The 14,526-nt window shown below is 39.3% G+C and overlaps 1 protein-coding gene across 2 annotated transcripts; it reads right to left on the minus strand.

Annotated features, from left to right (window-relative positions):
* Positions 1–2,019: 2,019 nt before the first annotated feature.
* LOC114565794 (G-protein coupled receptor 55) lies at positions 2,020–5,972 on the minus strand. 2 transcript variants are annotated; one of them, XM_028594044.1, is made up of 3 exons: positions 5,916–5,972; positions 4,243–4,984; positions 2,020–2,936 (listed from the first exon to the last, which is right to left on the minus strand). In XM_028594044.1, the coding sequence occupies exons 2-3, from the start codon at positions 4,966–4,968 to the stop codon at positions 2,715–2,717; spliced, it is 948 nt and encodes a 315-aa protein (XP_028449845.1). In that variant the 5' UTR covers positions 4,969–4,984; positions 5,916–5,972; the 3' UTR covers positions 2,020–2,714. The 2 variants fall into 2 exon arrangements, with proteins under 2 accessions (XP_028449845.1, XP_028449846.1); XM_028594045.1 differs by lacking the exon at positions 5,916–5,972 and having other exon boundaries at positions 4,243–4,991.
* Positions 5,973–14,526: the final 8,554 nt, after the last annotated feature.

The raw sequence follows: 14,526 nt of genomic DNA on the forward strand, positions 1-14,526 counted from the left end.
TTTTTCTGTCTTTTGAATGTTCATCAGCAACAGTTTCAGTAAATAATACACATCATAAATGTGCAAATTATGGTGTAGAATTATTGGAGAGTTTGCTAACAATATTACATGTAAATATTGTATAAAGGGAAACAAAGACTATCACAGCTAGTACAGACATAATATAACTGGAACAAACAAAGCCCTGATTAGTTCCGTTTCTGTTGGACATGCTACACATTATAATGTGTTGCTTACTGTGGATGATTTTTTAGAACATAAAACTGCAGCGTCATCGTGGTGAATGTGACACACATCACAAGATGAATCTCTTGTGGTAAGCTTTATTTCACTTTAAAATTGAAGAGGAAGATATAGGTAAGTAGGTTTCATGTCATACAAATTGTTGAGTAAAGTAATTTCTGTCATTTTCTTCAACGGCCAAACTGATACACGTGTCGTCATAATGTAAATGTGAGCTTTAAGTTTCAGAACAAACAGCCATAGAAGTAAAGCATATGGTATAAACATACAAACATCAACATTATCTACCTGTTAAGGGCTTTGCTCTGATAAATATTAATTGAAAATCTTAACATCATGATGTCTGAGCCAGATCAAGAATCTCCACGACAAACTTTACTTAAGGAAAAATAACAGAAACAGAAATGAAAACAGAAACAAAACTGAATTATCACAAACAAATAACACTGAAACTCAGCAAAGACAAGGCTTGTGCAAAATGAAAGTATCGAGACACAATTAATGCAAGTAAACAAAACATGAGTTTCATGTCTTGTTTCTGGTTTTGGAAGAGATTATTTGATACAATAAAAATTGCATTAATACAGTAAATCCCCTAATCGGGCTTAAGAACCCCTCCCACTGTTAGGCAAAAGGTGACTTTGTTCAACATGAGCAAAATAAGACAGAGAGCGGCCTAATGTACTGCAGGTGCAACTTTCCATTTCAGTTTAGCTTTGACTACATTCACATAAATCAAATGTCCTCTTGTAAACATACTAATATCAAAACAGTCTTATGATCTTACTACACAGGTGAGGCCACGGTTAGCTTTTAACAATTTTAATACTATTGCACATTTGAAGCTACATTGTAAAGAATTAAATAAAACAATTCAAATATAAACTTATAGTTTACATGTGTCATGAATAATAGCATGTCATACACACATTGTGCTAAGTCTAAGGAAGTTGATAAACACACAGTCAGTCAATTTGCATTCCTGAAACGTTCAGCAGACTTTTTGACTTATTTGCTTCCTCATTCGTATCAGGACAATTATATGAAATGTGTTAGTATTATCCCCCCTGAACATTATTTGAGTATGCATTAATAAGGTCAGAGATACATTTAAAATCTATTTGTCACTCAGCCTCAAGCATTATTTCTATAATAATTTACAGGATGGATACATGAATGTAACTTAAATTCTAAAAAAAAAATAATCAGGTCAGAATTCCCAGAATGTATGGGTTCAAATATATTTCTGATGCTATATTTCCAGTTTCTTATTAATGATGATAGATGTAGTTATATGTATTACAAGTCAGTAATATTTCTTAACAAGTCACAATCTGCCAAAGAACCAAACTAAAAAAACATCAACAATTAGAAAGCAATACAATTATTTAAGTATCAGTTAAAGTTTATAAAAAAAAATCTGTTGTCATTAAGCTATAGTTATTATAAATAATTATCAATTAAATTGCTTCATGTGTTTTCAGATCTCAACTGGGTGGTGTCTTGATTTATTCATATACTAAGTAAGTGAATACTTTAATATGTGGGTTTCAGTTTTGTTAATTATTTACTTTTTATGTAAATCTGCATTTTATATATGCAACATAAATAAAAACTGATTGTTATCATAATTAGCTGTGTCTTATAAGAAGTTTCACAATTTACTGACTTTTTTTTTTTTTTTTTAAGATGATTTTTTTGGGACTTTTCCCTTTATTTGACAGTGACAGTGGATAGACAGGAAAGGGGGAGAGAAAGAGAGGGGATGACACGCAGAAAAGGGCAGCAGGTTGGATTTGAACCGGGGCCGCTGCCAAGGACTCAGCCTACATGGGGCGCACCTCTTACCGAGTGAACTAGAGATCGCCCACTAACTGTATCTTTTGAATCAAGTTGTGGTGAAGTGTATCAGCCCTGATCTTAAATGCTTGGTCTTCAGAACGGTAAGAGCTCCTTTGACTTGACTTCTTGAGCATATACAGTAGACTACAAAGCTCTGCAATGAGCTGCTGGTTCCCGGTTTCACTGCTTTGAAATTAATTGTACCCCACATCAGGTTCTCAGTGTGCAGGACCGGATGACCTGAAGGTGCCTTAAGCCATCTCGCAAGCTCATCCATAAATCATTACAGGAAGAAGTCACATTGTGGCTTGTTTGGTGGATTTTCGTTTTGCAGCCTACATTTTGGGTATAGGAGCTCTCTGAGGTTACACAGGCGTCTACGGTGCTTCCTGTCACTGGACCAAATCATGTACCAGAGATTGTCAGATCCTTTCCCTTCTAAACCTTACTCTCAAGCACTGTGGTTAGTTGAGCTTGCACTCTGACCCGTTACTCTTAGTGCATGTTACACTTGCTTATCAGCTACTGGAAACAATACTGGCTCTTTTTCAGTTTCACTGGCGTGCTAAAACTCAAGATGCCAGATCTTGTATTCACCACCAGGCATCCAATGAGGACAAATATATGTTTTACCTTGTATTGTCTTTGTGTTCAGAAGTGCTGAAGGTGGCTCTTCTTTGGCTGATCATTGACATCCTGAAGGTGTGTTTGGTGCTCCTCACCTCACGAGCGATGAAGTAGTAGCACAGAGCGTCCAGACAGCAGGTGATGTTGGACAGACACATAGCTATCTGTATAAACAGGCTAATCCTGGTTTTGTTGCCGCAGTCTTGAATCATTCCTTGGTGTACCTGGAATTATGTGAAGGGTCACACATAGAGGACAGAGAAACATTACTTGAGCATCCTGCCTTGTATGAAAAGAGTAGAGACAACCCAGAATTCTGAACTCTGCTGTGGTTTGGCTGTACTTGCTAAAACAGTCTACCAGGTTGACATCAGTGAGTAGTCAGACTAATAATTATTTTTAATTTATGTCTTGGTTCCAGGATCTTTTATAATTCTAAACAGCCTTTTTGTGGTTAAAATAGAATGGTCACAGATGTTTAATACTAAAACAAAAAATGAACAGTGCAAATGCTTCACCACTAGCTGCTTTCTTTGCTTCTATGCACATATTTTTCTAACATTTAAATTGAAGAATGATTATATAATAAAACCATAAGCCTACAGGTTTGTCATTTCTCTACCCAAACCAATTAAAAAAAGAAGAAGTAGGAATTGTAACTTTTGACTGCAATGTAACACATAGTCTTCTTGAGTCAATTTGTCTTGCATTGCGAGACCTATCTCCGCAGCGCTGTGTCAGCGCTGGAGTATGGTCTGGCTACACCGCTTATCAATTCTGGGAGAGGGGAAAAAAACACCCTGACTTGTTTATATTTCTTTAAACCAAACACAACTGTCTTGGGTGGTGCAAAGACCCTGTTGCAGCGTCAGTTCCCTGCAAAATAGATTGCCTGCATGATATTTGTGTGAGCTTATTCCAATCAGTCATCCCCTGCACACTTATGACACAAGGAAAAAACACCTAATCACTGGCAAAAAACGACGGTTAAAGTGTACAAGCTTGAGTGTAGTTTGTAGGGGACTGCAGATTTGGAACGAGCTTGAGGAAAACTTGAAAGTGTCGTATCCTTCTGAAATTGTGTTTAATGATACATTGATGACGTGTGAAATAAACGTGTAGTAATATATTATATATTGTGGTAGAGAGACGTGCCCGGATGTCAGGCTTTATCTCAGCAATGTACATTCGTTGAGCCAACATGGAGCAGAAGTCCTTAAAGTGGTCAAAAAAAAACCATCTACAATTTAACGGTTCTGCTGATGAAGATTATGTGTTGTGATTAAAAGCTCCGGAACAGCTACTAAATGGACCTTGAGGTGACATTGTTTTCACCTTTATGAAGCTACTTTAAAGTGATTCACTCTTTTCACTTTATTGTAAAGTTTATTTGTATAGGGCCACGTGTGTAGTATAAACCTGCCACACACCACAGCATTTATATAGCCTAAGCTAATTTGCAATGCCCGTCACTAGATGGGCCCACTTTAGACTTCAGTTTACCAGAAATGAACTTGCAGTTTCTCTCACCAGGAACTGCAGTATGATGCCCAGGTGGCTGGGGGTGAAAGGCAGCAGGAAAGCACTCAGACTGCTGTAGATGATCTTCACACAGGCCCGGCTCTGGGGGCTGTGCTGGCCGGACTGCTGAAGCGCCCAGATGGTCTGCACCGAACAGTAGACCACCACCAGTGCAGGCACCAGGAACCCAAACACCTGCAGACAGATGATCACCGGAGGGCTCCAGCCTTTCTCTGAAAACTGGTGGAAACAGCGAAAGTCCCCCTGCCCGGCCTCTCTGAAGCGATAGATGGTTGGAAAGATCGCTGCCAGCACCAGCACCCAGACCCCCGTGCATGTCCCCAGAGCCGCTTTGGGTGAACGCAGTTGTTTGGCTTTGAACGGGTGACAGATAGCCACCCATCGGTCCACAGCTATACACACGATGGTGTAGATGCTGCCATATATCCCAACAAAATACAGGCTTTCCAAGACCGAACAGAGAGGTTGGAGGTTAGCAGGCCAGCTGTGATAGCTGGCGTGCATTTTGAAGGGAAGAGGGAAGAGGAGGAGCAGGTCCATCAAAGCCAAGCTAGTCATGTAGATAGTTGACTCTGTCCATTTCCGCAGAAAGAAGCAGAACACTAAGAGCGCTGCAACATTGAGAATCAGACCAATGAGGAAGATGGGCAGGTATATGGCCAGCTCCAAATATCTCATCAGGTTGTCCACCACGTCAAGCGAACAGTTTGTCATGGTGTCGCTGCCGCTGCTGTAGTGGAAATAGTTTGATACAATTTGATTTCAACAGCTCTGTGAGGATTTCAAACTGAATATGTCTTTCCTGTCATTACTCTTTGTTCCCACAAAGAAAAACATACGTACAAAGCCATGTGAAACCTCTCATTTGTGTGTGGGTTTAGTCGCAGTGAACTTGTTTTTGTATCTGCCTTCTGATGTAAAGGCCACATCATATTAGTTTCAGTCACATGCACACAATCACAATAAGTCAAGTATTATTTAAGTAATTGGTGAATTATTTGGACTTTTAATTAAATTTAGATTTGAATGAATACAGCTTGATCTTGACTCGGCTGTTTGACCTATCCAGTGCTTTACTCAAACACTAATAAAGAATACAGTACCATGAGGTTCTGAGGGTTTAGTGATGTAAAGCCAATTTAATACAAAGAATCAGGTCTTTGGTGGAACCTGGAGTTAATCTGCAGTCGTCACTGGAGGAACATGTGAGCTTGTTACAGAGAAAAAAAACGCTCAAACTATTACTATTATTTACTATTAAAAATGATTTTACAGAGAAAAACCAAAAACATTTCTCTGAGCTCTGTGGCCATGTATATAGAAGAAAACAAAAAGTAAAAATAAATCCACCAGACAAATTGCATGTTAAAACTCACGTATATACAGTATATTGTTGGCTCATTCAAGTGATCAAGATCAAGGTTTTTCTTATTAGATCAGTGCCATTCCCAATAAAATGAATCATCTGAAATATTTTGCAATTCATTACTTATATCGTCTTATTTTATATTATAGTATTAACAATAAAATTCTGGCTTGTAATTGAAACATTTAAACAAAAGTGCTACACATGTTTGGCTCCTCATTAACATTAACGGCAACACTTAACCTGGCACTTTCTTAGGTATCTTGTACAATGGAAAATCTAGTTGCTGTCTTACCTCACGGATGGCAGTCTCTAATCAAACGTTGAGTGTGTCTGTCTGACTGACTGTCTGTTGTGCCAGACACACTTCTGCTTTCTCTGCCTTTGTTTCATCACCACTTCCTGAGTCATGCCCCACATCATGTGTGTGTTTTCAGACGTGTGTTATAGCTAATTCAAATCAAGGCAGAGGAACTCGCCTAGCAAGTCTTCATTTTATATACTTTTTTAAAAATACAGGTGTGCATAATCACTTCAAACTGCAACAAAAGATTTCATTTGTATTTGTAACGTGAGTAATACTGAGAAATGTTTCACATCATAAAAAATACAATGATGAGAGCTAAAACAATGAATAGATTAATTCTAAAAGGTGATGCTGCAGCTTTTCTTTTTATTTGGTCTGAACTGCTCAAAGTTCAAAGACATCATCTTGGGCTCTGAGAAATTGTGGCGGGCATTTTTTCGCAATTTGTTTTGACAGTAAATAGTTAATTGGTTAATAAAAATAATAATAATAATAAATAGAATTTATATAGCGGTTTTCAAGGACTCAAAGTCAAATTCTTTAAAACTAAGTGGTAATTAAAATAATGATTGACAATGATAGTTAGATGCAGTCATAATATTATCAAAACAAAAGTTCAGTAAGTCAACAATTTTAATTGGAGAAAGCATGCTAACATGCTCACAATGACAGTGCTAACATGTCTAGCAGGTATAATGTTCCATGTTCAACATTGTAGTTTAGCATTTTAGCATGCTAATATTAGCTAATTAGCACTAAGCACATAGTACAGTTGAGGCTGACATGAATGTCAATAGTTTTGCATAAATGTAAATGTTGGCACTGGTTTAAAAGACAGGATCACCAGAGCCAGTGGGAATCATCCTATGGGCCATGAATGTCCTAACAATGTTTTTTAAATTTTAATCCATCCAATAGTTGTTGAGATATTTCAGTCAGGACCAACTTTGTGACTAGTATGACTAGAAATTAGCTGAGACTAAAAAAACACAAGCTACAAAAGAACAAAAACCTAAACAAGATAAAGTTATATGAATTTGAGGAAACTAGTATTTGCTAATACCACATGTCTTTCTACCACATGTCAAGATTGTGGTATTATTTTTCCTCAGACTGGAATTTCCATCACTATATAAGAATTAAGTCATATTGGTTATGATTGTTTACTGCATCCGTGACTGTAAGTGTTTATCTAACTTGGTGTTGGGATGTTATAGTAACAAAGTCTCTTGATCAGGTCACCAGGTGAATTCATATCTTTTATTGACTTTCTACTTTTTAGGTCAAAGACTAGTTGGTTTTCCATCTCTTCCTCAAAGTATAAATTTAGCATTGATCACTAGTAAAGCACAATGACTCAGGTTCCGTGATTTCTGTACTGGTCCAAGCGTGTCAGTGGAAATCAGTCTTCTTTCTCAGAGAGAGACTGAAAGCCGAAGCATTCAAAGCGTTCACTGTTTCAGGGTTTGTGAGACGCTGCAAAAGCAGATTTAGACTGTGATTATGTTATGAGGGTTTCCTGGTTTCAGGTGCTGAGATGACTAAACTGTATTTTAAGCGTGAGAAGACCCTTTTTATTCACAAGTAAAATGCAAGATATATGTTAATGATGATGTCTGTGGAGGACAGTTTGAACTCAGTCAGCAAAGACATGTTTTTGAAGTAGATTAAATCAGAAAGGTGTAGGGCACATTAATGTGGCATAGATTTCATTTTTAGGAAAACCATAGCTTTTTTTCTGTAAATGCAAATGAAGCTGAAAGCCACACTGCCACCTTCTGTTGTGACTGAAGTGAGGCCAGCGGTCCCTATAGAAAAACACACAGTACATTCTTCTCTGTTTTGGGGACCATAAGGACTTTTGTGAAGAGTTTGTTTTGTATAGTCATGTGAGACAAACATCTTTTTACAATTAACATATGCTCAGGGTTTAAAATAAGCACAATTCACCAGCCAAATCTGGTAAATTATGCAAGTGGCTAGTAGATTTATGTACCAAATCTGGTAAAATATGCAAGTGGCTAGTAGATTTGCTTCACTTTGCAGCCAAAAAAACCCAATGGTAATCTATTGAGTGGCTGGTCAAATTTGAAAATTCACTTGCTATTTGGCTGGTGGAGGAAAAACTGAACCCTGCATATGCTGCAGCGTTTTCTACATTGATGTATTTATTTTATTCAATTTAAACAGAACACAAACAGCATCAGAATAAAGGGAGTTTACTAGTGGTAATAATGTTGTGGTTTGTTGTAACACTATGTTAAAGATTATAAACTACAGAAAGTTGTGCAGGCACTTTGTCATCCTTTGTGAAAACATGGCTTATTTTGTATCAAATGTAGTTTTTCATACAATACCTAAATTCTAACTGACAAAAAAGAAATGGCTATAATAATAAAAAAGAAAAGAAAATACATATGTTAAAAATATAATGATCTAAATAGCATTCTGTTCACTGCACTGTGTTGACTCAGTGGTCACGTGTTTAAAAAACAACCACACCGTAGTCACAGACATTTGGCATCGCATTAATTGGATTTATTTATTCAACTTAAATCTCACAAAATAATCGGGCAGTGAAATTACCATGGCAATATCCAGCTATACGTCTGAGGACTCTGAGGCGTGTAAAAAAAATGTAAAAATTTTTTTACTAAAATGATTTCCAACCCACTGTAAATAAAACAACGACAAAAAACTACAAACACTCACTTGAGTGCAAACACAAATTCATCCACGCTCTATCTTTATATTTGCTATGCAGGGCAAAACAAACAACCCAACTACCCTGTTTACATTCATTGAAGAAGCCTTTCTAAAATGTTTTCTCCTTATTTTCACTCTACAAATGTTTGTAAATGGTGGAATACAAATTGTACACGGGTGGGGGAATATTTTAGACATGAGTTAAAATTATTGTGAAAGACTATTAAAAATCTCATGTGTATCTTATTGAATGAAAAAAGACTGACAAAAGCACACACTTCCTCTTCAAATATAAAAGCAAACACATGCAGGACACTTCACATCAGGAAACAAACAGCCCACAAACATTTAAAAACCATTTAGAGCATGCAAGTTCAAAAAACAAACAGAGTGAGTGACATGGACATGCTACGATTTCCACTGGAAGAGCCAGCCAGTTTCTAACATTATACCCTCAGTAACAAGTGGACATGTTGAGCAACAATTAGAGTGAGCTTCCAGGAGGAAATCTGGAAATAGTCAGTCGAGGGACCTGCCACAATTTTCAGCATCTACAGCGAAGCAAAAGACACAACGCATTTTTGCAAGAAAGAGTTAAGAGATTGAGATGAGAGGCAAAAGAGAAACGCTGACATACAAACACACACACACACACACACACACACACACACACACACACACACACACAAACACAAAAACACACATACAAGATGGGATGTATTCACTTTAGGAGGCGGTGAACTTCCTTAGTGTGATGACGACGAGTGCAAGGAGGACAGACGCTCCTAGAAAGACTGCTATAACAATGGCTGTGATGGCCCCTGGCCCCAGCACTCCTGCGCACACACACACACACACACACACACACACACACACACACACACACACACACACACACACACACACACACACACACACACACACACACACACACACACACACACACACACACCGTTTTAATCATTTGAATACATAAGATTGACACAAATTTGGTGTAAATAGTGTCAGTTTTACCCTCATTCTTGTCCAGGGCCTCAGTTTGCGTGGTGTCCTCATAGTCAAAAGTGAAGGACTGCTCTGTCATGTCCTGGACCGGCTCTTTAGTGGTGACGTCACCGGGAGGTTCTCCAGACATGGTGTCCTGGTTGTCTCTTGTTGTCGAGTCTGCGACTGTCTCTGCAGACCAAGCAAAAAAACAGGGTTTACCACTTGTGCTTCTTTTTAACATGGCTGATCTAGAAGCAGCCACTTAATCCTCGGGCAGCATTGACTTACTGCATGTTTTCTTAAGGTAGTAATTTCACTGACGAGGCGCACAGCTTTGCTAATTTTCTCCGGACTCTGAGGCCTCTGGGATGCAGAGCTGCACACATGGCCCCGTCTGTAATGAGCCCAACAGCCTCTCTCTGTCTCACGGAGTTAACGGCTCAGACCTGGACATAAAGCTGTCTTTGTAGAGGATGAACATTTCGTCCGTTTGGAAATAGGTAGCCTCTTGACATGTTTCAAGGGTTGAACCAAGCTTGTCTATTGTCTAAGAAACTCCATCAACCAAGGTTTGATTAATTATCTCAGTGTAGTAGTAGATGCTTTATGCTTTAGCACAAGCAGCTTGTAGGAGAGGCAGTGATTGGCTGCTGTGCATGAAGCTCAGGTTGTGTACAACTCTCTCTGCCAATCAATCGTCTGTTCTCTTTCCATCCCAAATTGTCCCTTTGACATTCCTCCCATCTGAGCATGAAGATACCCTGAGACTTTTCACACCTTGACAGTAGCCAGACAAACAAGGTCTCTTTCTACGCCACATTTCTGTTTCCTAAAACGACTTGTTAGGGCGCACAACTGAAGATAAACCACCAAAATGACAATTGTGCTTGCTGACATCTTTATGGTACCTAAAGAGCTGTACAGCTATTCTTTTGAACAGGGGGGAAATGTGATGTTCATCTCCCCTGGAAACAAACTCTTCACACACAAGTCCACCCACTCACTGATTCACTTATCCTATCCTCAACTCTACGCATACCAACAACACTGTAATCCAAACATATTTACACTCAGTTTATTTAACTCTACATATTTACCCTGTAGCCTCGGACGCCCTCAGTAAACTCTTTCACCTTGCTTAACATCTTTCCTCTGCTGTCTTTTCTGTGTCATTATCAAAGAAGCCGCTTAATAGCTCTCTACATGATTACTAAGAAACTAGTGCATAATGATATAATCTCAAGTCTTAAACATCAGTATGTTAGTTGCATTATTTTCTGACTTTTGATATGAACTTCTGAGGTGAGTATTTTGATGCTGCTGTGTTGACTCGGAGTCGTGTGCAGCTTCCTGTCCTGTAGCTGGCTGGAGGTTTGGAGGCCCGGGCCTCTGGCCAGCTCAGCCATCAATGAGGCCTTCAGCTGAGGGCACAAAAGGCAGCTTGTGTGGTCACGGAGGGCGGCGGGCTGCAACCAGTAACAACCGGCCAGGCCCAAACCAGGCACCGGCTGGGCACTGGATGTCAAACAAACTTGTTTATTAAATAGTCCCTGTGTGTAAAAGGCTGTGCCTTCTGGACAGCTTGATTTAATAAGAAGGCAAAAAATAATAACATGATGTGTTCCGTTGGCGTTTGTTTCCACGAGGACTCGAGCTTGTAATTTCTGTTTATTGAAATTAACATAACTGAGGCCTCGGGAGAAAAAAAAAACAAGTGACCGCTAGCCACTCGGTCAGCAGCAACTGTGTTGTTGTCTGATGTACTGTACCCCCCCCTCCCCCCACCACCACAGCCCTATCAGATGAGCTCAAGTAGGCTACCTCTTCATCAACACCATCTGTCATGTTGTGTGTCTCTTTCAACTGTTTAAAAATGACTTCTATCAGTTTCAACGTTTTGTTCTTTTAGCTAACTGTTTCAACTGGTCATCCCTTACTTTTAGGGAAGCATATCTATGTGCCTAGGGTCCTATGTTCCCCATTTAAGTAGCTTTTTTAATATGACACATTAAGGAGACCTCCGTTCTCTGAACGGATTTTTACCATTCAAACTGCATTTGAAAAGTCCATCTCCCTTTGTTGCTAATTGAACTGCGAAGATAGCCCTTACCAATCTCTTGTAACGGGAACGTAGGTGAATCCACTTTTAGCTAACTATTTCAACTTCTTTTCTCGTAAGCTAAGCTTTTCACACACTGTTAACTGCACTTAGTCACACTTTTTAAAGACTTGACTCAGACATGTGTCAATCAAGAACCCTCTATACACAAGTCCAGATTTATAAAAGCTTGGCAGGCTGATTTCAGACACTAACAACACAGAAGGCCATTTGTTGGTACATCAGGCCTTCGGTCAGGATTTCACACCGCCCAGAGAAATGACAAAACGCACAGACGGCTGTGTGTGAGAAGCAACCTGGCCAAGCATTGAAACGCGGCCCAAACAGGACATCGGTGGGGTCATGTCTCCTTGTTTCACCCTCTTTAGCTTACGGTGGCCGCATTTTCCATTGTAAAATATTTGACTCATGACCAGTGTGTGATGAACCCTTCTCTGTATTGTAGTCCAAGGCTCTTACACTTCATCAAATGTCACGCTGGTTAAGTCACTGGGCTGGTTAATGATGTGGTCAAGATTGATGGCACTACTTAAAACCATCACATTATGCCAGCCACAGACAGATGAGAGGTGGCTGCAGAGTGGACACTCGGTGTGAAGCATAAAAATGTTTCCACCTTAAAATTATACAAAGCAAGACGAGGCCGCAAGATTATTAATATTTTTAGAAAGGTGGAGGCAGGTCATGGCACCTCTATGTTAGAAACCCTGACAGTGTTTGGCACAGAGCCTTTTTCTACCACAGTAGGTTTTTTACAGGACAGGGAGGACATTGTCACCCCATTGCCCTCTCAACCTCTACTGTTACCTCTGGGCCTGAGAGCTGCACCACTGTTTTCAAAGTTTTTTTTTCAAGTGGATTTGAGAGATGTCACAAAGAGGAACATAGAAATATAGTAAGTGAAAGTGAAAGAAAGTGGGAGTGTGTCCAAGTCTTAAATAGCGCTCATGGTGAGAACCAGTTGATGTTGGGTGTAAATATATCCTACATCACAAAAAAAAACACTGCCTGCTCCTTACTACTACCTCCAACATCTCTCCAAATACATTATTTATGTAAATAATATCTAATATTTCCTTCGGGATGAATAAAGTATCGATCTATCTATCTATCTAATACATTAAACAATAAATAAACACACCTGTGGACACTACCTCTAACCGATACTACACAGAATCACTTCAACTTTATAGCTGGAGTCAGAGGGCAGCAGGTATTCCGTTTCATATGAACATCAGGCATCATGAAAGTAACTGAATCATCCTGTTTGTTAACTCTCAGAGTCTCAACAACCGCATCATTTACCTCGGCATGCTGCGGAAGCTGTGTGGAAAAGAGGGCAAAAAATGACACGTATACACAAATCCTTGATTTGCTACTTCAGAGGACCAAACATCATTCAACCCATGAACCACATACAGCAGATAAGCTAACAACTGTAAGCATTTGGAATATAAAACCTTAGACCTACTTATTCTGAAATGTTCAACGTTTACGGACACAGCAATGGGGCGCAAAAAAGATCAATGATTTAAAATTCCCCGTGTGTTTCTAGAACAAGAGGCTTGTGACTTCATTCAGAATTTCTTTGACACGATTTGTGTCGCCTTTATTTTTTTTTTTTTTTTTTTTTTATAGAACAATTTTTCCTCACATCACACCTTCCATTTCAAGGGTGACAGCCAGGTGTTTTTTTCAAGAAATCAAGACTCAGATCTTGTATGCTTTGTCTCTTTCATGCAACATTTCTAACATAATTATTTTCAGCACCGGCAGGTGAGGTTGCATACTCGTCACCCAACAACAGAAATGAAATAAACATATTAATCACACTGAAAAGGAGGTTTACCTGTGTGTACAAAGGTTACCAAGAAGCCGAGGAGCACCAGGAGGAGTACTCTACAGATACTGCTGCTGTGAACCATGGTGGCTGAGGGATGTCAGACAGAGCAAAATGCGTCTCCAAAACTCGTCGAACTTCAAACAAGTAGCTGACCCTGGGAGAGGAGCAGGAGAGGAGTACAGGGGAGCACAGCATGGGGAGAGGTAAGCAACTGAGGAGTGAGAGAAGGGGTGGGACTAGGTGTGCACAGGACTGTCTGGACAGTGTGGACTTTGTGAGCACATCATCGCAGGGCCCACCCACTCCAAACTCCTCCGGCCACATAGTTGGGCATAAGGGGTAAACATTCGGTAGCCACTGACCTTGCCCAGGTCACATCACAAAGGTCTCTGCTGGACATTTATTGTACACCTTTTTTTTTTTTTTTAATCAAAAGATGGCAGTAGTGGAGGATGTATTGAAATCTAAAAGTATCAAAATCTAGAAACTACAAGGAATATTAGCAGCAACATGTAAAGTTGCAAGTAAACTCATTATACAGAATGATTTTTACTGCATTCTAATCACTGGATTTTGCTTACTGATGCATGAATAAACAATTTAGTATTGCACTTCCAAAAAAGTTGGGGGGACTCACTAAGGTTAATGATGGCCAAAACTCATCTTTGGCCGTGAAGGCTTTTAAAAAAAGGTTTTACCTTCAGTATGGGGACAATCTTTGTGAGAGTTCAGAAAAATGTTGCTTTTCATCAGAAGGAAATGGCGGGTTTCATTTCCTTTTTGAAGATTTAAAAACCTTAACTAATTTAATGTCAATATGTACTACAACCAAGTGGTGAGAGGATGGGCTTTTCTTCCTGAAAAGCGGTCAGTGTTAGTTTCCAATTTGAACACGGCATCTCCTGTGGAGAAAATGCATTGGGTTTGCATTTCCAGCTCTTAAC

The sequence above is a fragment of the Perca flavescens genome, chromosome 12 (assembly GCF_004354835.1).
Source record: "Perca flavescens isolate YP-PL-M2 chromosome 12, PFLA_1.0, whole genome shotgun sequence".
NCBI lineage: Eukaryota > Metazoa > Chordata > Actinopteri > Perciformes > Percidae > Perca > Perca flavescens.